This window comes from Chrysochloris asiatica, unplaced genomic scaffold (assembly GCF_000296735.1).
Source record: "Chrysochloris asiatica unplaced genomic scaffold, ChrAsi1.0 scaffold00020, whole genome shotgun sequence".
NCBI classification, from domain to species: domain Eukaryota; kingdom Metazoa; phylum Chordata; class Mammalia; order Afrosoricida; family Chrysochloridae; genus Chrysochloris; species Chrysochloris asiatica.
The window spans coordinates 11420837-11433142 of NW_006408538.1; the positions used below are offsets into that span (position 1 = coordinate 11420837).

At 35.8% G+C, this 12306-nt stretch overlaps 1 protein-coding gene across 3 annotated transcripts in view; it reads right to left on the minus strand.

Annotated features, from left to right (window-relative positions):
• The window catches only part of HERC4 (HECT and RLD domain containing E3 ubiquitin protein ligase 4), a 149953-nt gene that overhangs the window by 18551 nt on the left and 119096 nt on the right, over positions 1 to 12306 (minus strand). For 2 of the 3 annotated variants that reach the window (XM_006835822.1, XM_006835821.1), the window contains exons 15-18: positions 10816 to 10839; positions 8463 to 8561; positions 4470 to 4637; positions 3912 to 4055 (exon numbers count right to left, since the gene is read on the minus strand). In XM_006835822.1, coding sequence (XP_006835885.1) covers positions 3912 to 4055; positions 4470 to 4637; positions 8463 to 8561; positions 10816 to 10839 — 435 coding nt within the window. The remainder of the gene's footprint in view (positions 1 to 3911; positions 4056 to 4469; positions 4638 to 8462; positions 8562 to 10815; positions 10840 to 12306) is intronic. The other variant, XM_006835820.1, reaches the window with a different exon arrangement.

Sequence of the window (12306 nt, forward strand, 5' to 3'; positions counted from 1 at the left end):
TGATCTTGAGATTCAAATCGATCTTATGGTCCAGTGCATTATCTCACAGTGCCAAAACAGGACTGTTACTCATAGGTCCTCATTATTAGTGCATGAACAAAACCATTTACTCAAAAATAGATGTGGATGGTCTACAGCTATTGGCTTCATCTTCACCATCATCTAGTCCCTTATGAAATAGGAATCTGTAAATGGCTGACTTCTTTGGACGCTGTCCTCATACACTTCCTTTACAGGACTGTCAGTGCTTTCACCATTCTTCCATCTAAGCTCCACCATAAATTTCATGTTTGCTTTTGCTTCAATTTTAGCAGAACTCATGTTGCTCTTTTAAACTGTTAGCTTAGCCTTCCTAGTGATTCAAACTTGATCCTGTTCAGACAAGTTATAACAAGTTCATATGAGTTTATTTTAGCACAAAAGTATTGAAATTCAGGCATTATTTTTTCATAACATGCATATTCCAGGAGCATTCTGAAGATTCATAATTGGATTTTTCATATATTAGGAGTTCTGGTAGTGTCGTGGATTATAAGCTGGACTGCTAACTTCAGGGTCAGCAGTTCAAATCTACCAGTTCCTCTGCAGGAGAATGGGAAGGCTTTCTGCTCCCATAAAAATTTACAGTCTCAGAAACCCTACACAGGGTTGCTATGAGTCAGAATCGATTCGATGATACACAGCCAATCAAACCAGCTCAGGGTCATATTTGTTATACACATCCCAGTTGGATAGAAACTTTTTAATGTCAGGTTTCTGTTATGAATGTTGTTGTTTCTAGTTGTGGTCACATCAATTCTAACTCATGGCAATCCATACGTGCAGAAACAAATGTTTCCATGGTCAAATCAATCTGTTTTCCTTTGTGATATTTTACATTGTATTTAAGTTTTCAAAGTTCTTACAAAGGGCAGACCAAATGTGTTCATCTCTTTCCTTCCTGAAATCCTTCTACACAATACAGGAAAAAAACTTGTGTAAATTCACAAGAAAAAATAATAGAAAACAGTTTAGAGCACTGAAAAGATGTCAGCAACACTTCAAAGGGTGAAAAGCAGATGGGTGAGTGTTAAAATGACCTAGTAAAGCAGAAAAAACTTAAACATTAGCTTGCAGGATGAAAGGCAATACAAAACAAGGTAGTTTGTGCTGCAGGCTCAGGAATCAAGAGGTCCAATAACTATCAAACAGACGTTATTACAGTGAGTGTGAATGTAGACCACTGGGTGGAAAGTCCTGTGTCGTGGAAAGGTTAGACTTTGCAGTTCAAACTGACCTTGTGCTCCAGTGCATTATCCTGCAGCACCACACCAGGATTCCAGTCTAACCATCTGTTATTGTTCATGTTAAGTCATTTCTGATCCATAGAGACCCTGTATAGGGTTTCCAAGGAGCAGCTGGTGAGCTTGAGCTGACAACCTTGCAGTTCAAATGGCTTTGCAGTCTGGCCCATTAATCCACAGCGCCACACCAGGACTACCAGTCTAAACATACTGACTAATAATTCTAAGTGTTGGCAAAACACTTCAAAAATTTGTTTTGTTATTGGCGTTGAGTATATACACAACAAAAGATACACCAATGAAAATGCTGTTATTTAACTGTACAAGGGTAAATAAGAAAGAATTACTACTAGTATAGAATACTATACTAGTTCATACATGTGAATAGGTGTATTCTAAACAAAACCTGTTTGAACATGGTTTCTGTGATTAGTAGATAGCTGCAAACAAACTCTCTTAGTAGTACATTCGTCTTAGTCTTGTTAGGGTACCATTGAATAAAAAGATATGTTTGTGTGCTATGGAAAAACCAATTTAAGGTTAGGTCTATTATCAAGCAAAATTCAAGTGAACATCTTCCCAAATCATTGAAGTTTTGCAACAAATGTCAGAGAAAGCATCTTCACACAAAATAATAGTTTGTAGATGCATCGATCGTCTTTAGGAAAGTCAGGAAGATCTCAAAGATGAGCCAAGTAAAAATGAAGAAGCTGAATGAAGTCCAAAAACTGGTAGAAGATCATAGAAAGAGCAAAGATGCGATGGCTACTGCAGTAGGAATCTCATATGGTTCCTCTGGCATTCTCAATTTTAAACAAGCTTTCAGTAGGACAGGTGCCAAAAGTATCCTATGAAAATCAGCTAGATCAAAGAGCTGATATTTCCATCAGTCTTTTAAGCAAGAGCACAGCTAATGAAGATGATTTTATGGAAAGAACTGTAGTAGGGGATGAGTTTTAAATTTACCAATAAGATCCAGAGAGTAAGGTCCAATCAAAACAGTGGCTTCCAAGGTGATCTGTGGGGCCAGTTAAATACAAGGCAGAAAGATTAGCTCAGAAGGTCATGGTAACTGTTTTGTTTTGTGTTTTTTTTTAAAATAGGATTTCCAAGAGGTAATCTTGACAGCCATTCTTAAAAAGACACAGGACAAGGCTTATTATAAAGAAGACTGAAGAAAATTAAAAACTGCAATGGTAAGAAAAAGGCTAGGAAAGTTGTTCCAAGGAAATTTTTCCATCATGATAATGATTATAATGCACTTACTAATTCTTCAAGGATAGTTAAGGGTTATCCCCAAATAATTTCATTGGGCAACCTTACCTTATCCACTCTACACCCCTATCTTGCCCTTTCATACATTTCTTTGTTCCCCTAATTCAAACAACATTGAAAAAGAAGATTTGAGTCCCTTGAGAATGCCACAAATGCTGTTCTGATGTGGTATAAATCAAACAGTACAGAATTTTTCATGAAAGTATTAGAAAGACAGAAACAACAGTTTCAGAAGTGTATACACCTAGAAGATGATGTTGAGAAGTAATGTCTTCATATTTTGGTATTTTCACTTAAAAATGTTGCTATGATATTGTAGCAATAAGTTTTCTTTTTTACATTTTGAAAGCACATTACTATTTATTTTTTGCATTGTTATTCATTAGCAATACTACTTTTCTATTGAAAGGATGAAAACTAAAATTTAATATCATTCATTCAAGATGATGTGTCTATTAATGTCTGGATTCAGACATAAGCTCAAGACTCTAGAAAAAATTATTTTTCTTTTTGACCCTTGTCTCCTTGAGACATGGCCCAGAGGGGAACAGGGGAATACAATCTCCCCGTCCCGACCACCTTTCCTTGTCATCCGTTTAGTTTTTCACCAGTAAACCAACACTCAACGCCTTTACAGTAATACTTTTTTATTTATCCTCACATATCCCTATTGGGTTATTTCTTATGGTAAATGTGTAACAACAAATAATACCTTTCCCGTAATTACAATACTGGTGGTAATGGTGATATCGTTAGGCAAGACAGGCATAAATCTGGAACATTTTGTCATATGAAGTAAACTAGGTAGCAAGGAAGACTGTACCTGTAGACTGTATTTTGTTGACCCCTGACCTAAATGATAAATTAAAGAACTCAATGATCACTAACGATAATTAATTCCTCTCATAAGACATGTTAACCTGGTAATTATCCAATTTTCAGAACTATATAACCAAAAGCCCAAACCACTGCCATCAAATTTATTCTGACTTAGAGTGGCCCTCTATAGGGTTTCAGACTGCAAATTTCTATGGGTGCATACAGTTTCATTTTTCTCCAATGGGACAGCTGGTAGGTTTGAACTCTTGTGACTAGCTGCCCACTGTCTAATGCACAGTACTATTTGTCTCTTAATGTCTTTTGCTAATTTGAAATGTGTTCTAAACATGAACACGTTATGATGATTCTGAATCCAGACGATTTACAATTTTCAAATTGTTGTAAAGCAGGTCTCTGAATAAAATGTTAAGAATCCAGTAATAATTCTCATATTTACTGAGATAACATGATACATATAGGTATACAAACATAGGTATATACTCAGAAATAGTTTAGATGGCTAAGACTTTTTACCTTATCAGAAAACCAAATGAGCCTGGAATCTTCGTAATACCTAAACATGCCATATTTAGGATCCAGTAATTCCCTCATGATGAGTAAGAAAAATTCTTTGCGTACCCCTCCTGCATCAACAGCATCTTCTCCAACAAAAATAACCTAAAACAGCACAATGCAAACACTAACTAGATTGTAAAAAAAAAAACATGAAAGTACATTCTAGAGGCTCCAAACATGTTATTTATTACTAATAAAATATTCAGCAATTACCAGTTTAAAAGAAAAATAATACAGATTTTTGTTACGCCCCAAGGGTAACATTAAAAACAAGTAGAAAATGAAGGGAGAGGGGCAGGTTGCTTACAAAGCACTCAAGTTCTGTTAAAGGGGATAAAAAAACTGGAAATAGAAAATGGCAATGGGTTTACAGGTTAAAAAAAAAAAAAAGTTAAAATGGCAAATAATATTATAGCTTAATTTTACTACACTGAAAAATAAGTTAATTAAAAAAAAATAAAAAAACATTACACATAGTTTCTGCATAAAAATCCCAATTAAACAGAAGAAAATTACCTTGAGTGGCTTTTTGTAATCTATATTCTTGGTTTTCCTGAGGACTTCCATTGCATCTCCTACAATATTTTCTCTACGCACCACTAGAATTAAGCAGGGATTCACAGATTCAAACACTGGGAGAAAAAGAGAGGAGACATTCTGTCTGTGGGCCTGATCAATAGCCATCTAGAAAACAAAAGATTACAATTTTAATAGCAATGCTACAAAGAAGCTACTGTGAGGGGCTCAAATAATCTTTTTACCTGCTGCTGCTGTGGGCTGGGCTGTTAACCAGAAGGCTGAAGCCCACCAGCTGCTTCTAGGAAGAAAGATGAGGCTATCTGCTCCCGTAAAGATCTACAATCTCCGAAACCCCATACAGAGTCACCATTAGAGTCAACACTAACTCGAAAGCAGTGGATTTGATTAATTACATGTGCTGTAATTCCTTTAATAATCCCTATGCTACTCAAGTCACACAGCACCCTTACACAGTATCAAGCACAGAATAAGAGTTAAATAAACTGTTATCTGAGTTTGAATGTACGAGGGTAGCTATGTCCCTTTTGGAACATGGAGCTCCATAATGGGAACCCTACCAGAGCTACTCTATGCATCTTTTCAGTCGTATCCTTTATTTTCCATACATTAAAACCGTAATCAAAAGCACAACACCACGTTCTGTGAGTTTTTTGAGTCATTCCAGCACAATTATCAATTTCAAGTGAGTACTGGGAGGTAGGTCAGAGTGAGGGGAGTAAGAACTAGCAACTGACATCCTGAAGTGGCAGTGGGAAAACCTTGATGATGTAGCCAGCACGTCAGAAATGAGGGAGCTTAGGGGCCTCCCTGAATTTGAAGCTGGCATTTAAAAGGGGTATTGAGAAAACCCCAAATTTGTAGCCCGCAGTCAGAAGTAAGGGGAACTAGTGTCTGAAACTCTTGGGCTTATTTGGCAGTTCTTTAATTGGTGAGCACTAATCTAGCTTTGGTGGTTAGGTCAAAGGAGGCCATGCTGCATATTGCAGCGAATGGCTGATTTGAATAGAAGTTAAAAAAAAAAAAAAAAGAGGGAATTATTATTTAATGTGATTATTATGAGGTTGAGTCAAAAATTATCCGCACTCAGGCTGTAAAATTTATTTTATTTTAGAAAACACAAATACATCATTTTTTGACACAGTCTTCTTGCTTTTCAATACACTTTGTCCATCTGTCAAATTTTTGTATTCCCTTATTAACGGACGTTTTAGGCTGAGCTGTGAACTACGAATGCACCACTGTCTTCATGACTTCATCAGAGGTGAATCTTCATCCTGGAAGGACTGCTTTCAGGGGACCAAATAAGTGCAAATCCAACATAACAAGATCAGGACTACAGGGAAAATGTTTGTACACCTCAAAACAAAGTTTTTGCAGAGTGCCAACAGTGTGGACAGAGGTGTATGGATGTGTACTGTCATACAAGCTCACAATGCCCTTGGATAACAGGCCTCTGCACGGACTCTGAAGTTTAGGCTTCAGCTCTTCAGTAAACATCTCACTGTAACGAGCATTTTTCACTGTTGAAAGTTTCTTCTGATAGGGTTCCAGTATTGGCCCTTGAGAATCTCACAAAACTTATAAGCATTAATTTTCCAGCTGATGGTTGAATTTTGAACTTTATCTTGGTTGGTTTCCTGAGAGTAAACGGCAGAGTATGGAAGAGAAACATCCTCAATCACTGACGAATAAAAAGTTCAAAAGTCATTCATCAGCTGGAGTCTTGGTGTGATGCTTCTAGGATAAGCACTTGATCATAAGGTCACTTTGACCCACAAGTTTGGTGGTTCAAACTCACCAGCCGCTCCTCACTAACCCTACACAAGGCCCCTGTGAGTTGAAGAGACTGGATGGCACTTAACAACAACGGTTTTCCAGGATTCTCAAGGGCCAGTATTGGAACGCCGCTATCAGTAAAAAGGTTCAACAATCAACAGTGCATGCCACACATCTCTGCCCACTGCTGACACTGCAAAAACTTTGTCTCCAGGTGTTACATCATCCTCCCTATAGTCCTGGTCTTGCTCCACTGGACTTCCACCTCTCTGGTCCCTTGAAAGCAGCTCTTTGAGAATGAAGATTTACCTCTGATGAAGAAGTGAAGACAGTGGTGCTTTCATGGCTCACAGCTCAGCCTAAAACATTATTTAATAAGGGAATATGAAAGCTTGTTCATAGATGGGGAAACTGTATTGAAAAGCAACGAGATTATGTCAAAAAATGATGTATTTGTCTTTTCTAAAAGTTGATTAAAATAAATTCTACTGCCAGAGTGCATATAATTTTTGACTCACCCTCATACAATTACAGCTGATGTCAGAAAAAGTGGATTTAATTGGTCCATATAATGTGTAACTAATAGCATCATTAAACATGGAACTTTGGAAATAATGATAAATCGTTTTTCCAAAAATTGATGGGGTAAGTAAGGGTGGGAAGTAGGGAGAAAAAGAAAATGGCATAAAACATAATAAAGGGGCTCTGGTAACACAGTAGTTACGAATCGAGCTGCTAATCTCAGGGTTAGCAGTTTGAAACTAACAGTTCCACGGGAGAAAGAGGCGGCTTTCTGCTCCTGTAAAGATTTACAGCCTTGGAAACCCTGTACAGGGTTGCTATGAGTCGGAACCGACTCTATGGCACTCAACAACAACAACAAAGAAGTATAGGGGACAGCTTGGATGAGGAGGCACTACAGAAATTTATCTAGTAGGGTAAGATCACTGTTATGTACTCACACAAAAAGTGTTGTTGGTTTTAACAATCAAAATCTTTATTTTCCAGTATTCTCGCTTTAAAATGGAATATTATATATTAAAAGCACAACATAATTAACCTATTATTTTAACTAGCTAGTACAGAAACCTAGAAAAAATATACTTCCTCTCTTGATGACAATGGGAATAAACACATCTCTAAAATTTCCCATGGAGTCCTGGAGTGGCATTGTAGGATACGCACTGGACTGCTAACCACAAGGTCAGTGGTTCAAATCCACAAGCTGTTCCTTGGAAACCTTATACAGGGTTACTATGATTCAGAACCGACTTGAAAGTACACAATAACAAAATTCCCCCTAGTGTTTATTATTTAAATGTTTAGAGGGATTTGAACATCAAATGTATTTATTTTAGAGGAATGAAACAGTTATTATAATTTTAGGTTTTTAACAGTTTTAAGTATTTTTGGAATATTCTACAAAGGTCTCTTCTCCTCCTTTTCTTGGCCCGCCGTCTGTATAGCCAGACATTCTGGTTTTAGAGAGGAAGAAACTCCAAAGCTAATTTACTGGCAGGCTAAAATAACAAAACAAACCTATCACAACCTTTCAGATCATATTGTGAATTAGTTTTCAAAAGACTCATTAATAAATGAAAGAATGGCTAACATTGAGTGGGAGGGGGACGAGAAAAGGAGCAAAGGACAGAAATGGGGATGAGATGGCAATCAATCTGATTTATTATGAAAATTGTATTCAAGGGCATTTCAAATCCTCCTGACAAGTGATTAAATACCTCTTATGTTAGTATCATCATGCCTCTAGACACTTTCACTTTTTACCAAATTATATGAACAGAAGACATACAGTGAAGCAAGATTTGAAATACACCAATATTTTTTAGCAAGTATACAAAAATGTTTTAAACTAAAGAACATTGAGTCTTTAGTTAAAAAAATATTACATATTTCTGTAATCACTTTTTAGATATAAAATAATTAAACACTAAATTATTCCATTTTCATTGAAATCTATATAAGCAAGACCTAAGAAAAACACTTATGTCACATGCAACAGTCCTCTTTTTAGGTACCCAAGGCACTTTGCAAAAGACAGATTACAAAGGTACAAGATTTCCCCAGGGATCACTCATAATGGCAAGTTTCAAATATTTACTTAAAAAAAAAAAAAAAATCACAGAACAATTAAAAAACCCTCTCAAATCAGATTAGTAGTATACAGTATTTTACCTGCATCTGTAAGACTGCATCTGTTTGTAACAGAGTAGTTTTTGCTTGAGCATCAAATACAAATGGATATGTGCAGATTGTAACAGGAATATCTGCCAACTGGAAGTAAAAAATTAACTTTTAATACAAGTTGATTTGTGAAATGATTCCTGTTATGGGTATTGTCATTTCTCATTAAGTTGAGTGTATTCTTAGTTTACTCATTCTTGCGTATTACAGGAACTATAATTAAGATATGTTCATTTAATTTTTATTAATAATGAGATGAGGCATTGGTATAAATCCATAAAATATAAAATACATGTGTTTTACACTAAGATATAAGGGGGCCTTAAAATTTCATAGAAAGTTTTCATTATCTTTTCATTCTATTTTCCACAAACTTTTCAAAGTCTTCTCATATTAACTCCAAATTTCAGAGAATTACACTGCAAGTTGTTTCCAAAATTTGGAACTCCTAAGATATCAATTTGACAACAGGTTTGGTTTGGGTTTACGTTAAACAAAGTATCCAGTTCGTATATGTTAGGGCTGAACTCCATTCATTAATAGGTACTTCTTGAGTATCATTAGGCTGACAACACTTTCATGAGCCCAACAAACTGTTCAATCATTTACCATACAAAATATGCACAACTGCTAATATTATTATTCTCTATTATCAGTAAAGTTGGGAAATTTTATTACCATTATCAAACATCAATCACCTTATAGATAATCACCTATCCTAGCAAATAATGCAGTGATCGCTGCTAAATATTTTAACCATATGGTAAAATATAAAGACCTTTAAATTGTCAGTTACAGATTCTTACTGTTGGAAGAGGATCTTTACCTCTCTATTCTATACAAGGCAGTATTTTGTGACAGCTCTAACACGAGGCCTTACTTTAAAGAGTCTAGTAAAGGATGAATATCCTCTGAAACAATATATTTCCTTTTAAGTGATTATTTAATTTTTGATATTATTAAGCCCCAAACTGCATTCCTATATATTGCTCAGGACCACTAAGTCTTAATTTATCCTGCTGGGAGAAGTGTAAATGGTTTTAAAATTTCAAGTCCTCAAGCTTTATGTAAGTTGTCTTTTTTCCAAATAAAAAATTCCCAGTGTTTTCAGCCATTCTGAAAATAATATGGTTTCCAACTCTTCTCCTGTCTAAAATGCCTTCGAAATACATTTTAAGTGTCTCTTAGCTATGACTGCCAAGATATAATGTAATGTTGCCCAATCAGTAAAGAATAAAGTGAGACTATCAATTCCTTGTTCTGAATTTTATAAATCAATGTATCAGGTAATTTGATGAGTTTTATTAACTTTACAGTAAATTACTACTCTAGCAAAAAATTTTCCATGTAAGGTTTAACACTATCTTATATTTGTATCATTAACTAGTGATTGAGAAAAAGTCTTTAACTTCTCTTGATTCCATAATTTTATGTACTACTTCTATTTCAGAATGAAAAAGCAAACAATATTAAAACTGTAATTTAGAGGTAACTCGAAATGCTTCATAGATTCAAGTGCTGGGAAAAAAAAAATACCAAAAAAAGGAAAAACCCAAAGGAAAGAAAAATAAAACGTTAAGATTTGAAATAAAAGATTTACTATAATTTCCCCAAGTGTTTAAAGGTGGTTTAGGGCTGTTAAGTACTTTTAAAAAGTCCTAGACTTCTGTATATTAAGGTAGTATGTAGGACAATTATTGGGTAAGTAAGCAATGGACTGGAGTCCTGGTGTGGCGCTGTGGGCTAATGCATGACTGTAAAGTCGTTTGAACTTCAAGGTTGGTGGTTCAAGTTCACCAGCTGCTCCTTGGAAACCCTCTACAGGAATCGACTCGAAAGCACTTAACAACAACAAGCAAGGACTAAGAACCACAAGATCTGCGTTTCAAGCCCACGAGCTGCTCCACAAGAGAAGGATGAGGCTTTCTGTTCCAGTGAAGATTTAAAGTTTCAGAAATCCTATACAGGACTGATACGAGTCGGAATGGGTTTGATGGCACTAAGTAACAACATTAATTAAAAAAATACAATAGTTTATTTTTTATATTTGGACACATTTAATTCTATATTAGAAGATTTAAAGAAGGTAGAAACTAATTTTAACACAAAAATTGTTACATGGCAATCATATAAGTTAATTAATAAACAGGTTTTAATTTTCCTCAGAAAACTACTCTGAAATGATCTAGCAGATAATTTCTATACACTTGTTTTTTAAAATAACAATGACATACTTACGCTTTTCAAAAAAATAACAAAAGAGGAGGAACCTGTGGCTCTCATCACTAAGATGAAACAGAATGTATCTTATTCTGAAAATAAGACTTTCTTACACCAAACTTACCTCACTTAATCCATGGTTGACATCCTGGACAGCAGTGCAGAATGTAACAATGAGGAAAAAGCAATGTTAGTGTCCATGTTTAACTATTTCTATTCAAAGTAGCATTGCATGTACTTTGCTATAGGAGGAAATTGAACTAATGAGGTAGACCAAAACACATCTACAAGAAAACTTACCCTTTCCACATGTACCTTATAAACCTATATTTATAAACGTATGACCTTTATTTCAGGTACTTTATAATCATAAATGATGAGAGGCTTGGGCCAAATAAAATCTAATTTAGCAATTATATCACCCCTTTCCCTCTACCATTTGCAGAATGTACTAAGTCTCATTGGGTTATCAAGAATTAACATTATGGCTGTTTCTCTACCTGGAAAGTAGAGAAAGTATTCCTCAGACTTTAAGACTTGGTAATAGTCTTGGCAAGTGTTGAACTTATTTAGTTGATTTAAAATGCTGCATGGAACATGCCTCACACTATACACAAAAACAAATTCAAAATGGGTAAGACTTAAATGAGAAAACTAAAGCCATAAAATTCTTGGAAGAAAATACAGGGACAACTCTGCCAGACCTAGCTTTTAAAAATGAATTATCTAATAAAATAATAAAAGCACAAACAGAAAGGACAAAATAAATAAATGGGACCTCATAAAAATTAAAAACTTTTGCTCAGCAAAAAAGGGAAAAGACCCATTTGACCTAGCCTCAATGGCTTGATAATCAGAACTCAACCAGAGGAAGATCACACACACACACACACACACACACACACACACACACACACACACACACACAAATTGATAAAGGAAACAAAGGTAAATTGCTACTGAACCTGACCTATACTCATGGAGGTAGCAACTCTAACTACTAACAGAGAGGGAAAGAGTCTTCACATCAAGTTATCAATGCTATCCCCTCTGCACACAGCATAGATAGGGATGGGCAACTCAGACATTGGCTACCTAAAATGAGGGGACAATAAAGGCACAAAAAGTGACTGGCTTACAAAGTTTCAAGAAGAGAGTTTAGCTTAAGAGTATGGAGGTGAAGAAACATTTCCCATTAAACAGTTTTCATCTTGTCTAGATGGGTCTGGTAAAAAGAGATGGGGATAGATTCATAGTGAATAACTGCTATCATGACTAATTGAAACTGTCACAATTGTAAAGGCAGAAGTTTTGTAACAAAAACAGGGGAGTGTTCAATCTTACAGTCCAGAAACAGAGGCCCCTAGGATCATCAAGGGAGAAGCGCACAAGCAGAATGCGGGACCTTATCCAGAGAAGCAGCAACGCCAGAGACAGAGGAAGAGATGGGGTCATGGAGAGGGGGAGAGGCTGAGGACTCTAGATTCATGGGAAGAGAGGGACTAAGTGCTAGTGTCCAGGAGGCAGACTTGCAGAATGTGCCCTTTGGAGGTGTAAGTTATTATTTATGCCTGAGAGGTTTTTTTTTGGTTTTGTTTTAAAAAAGCTAAAGTGG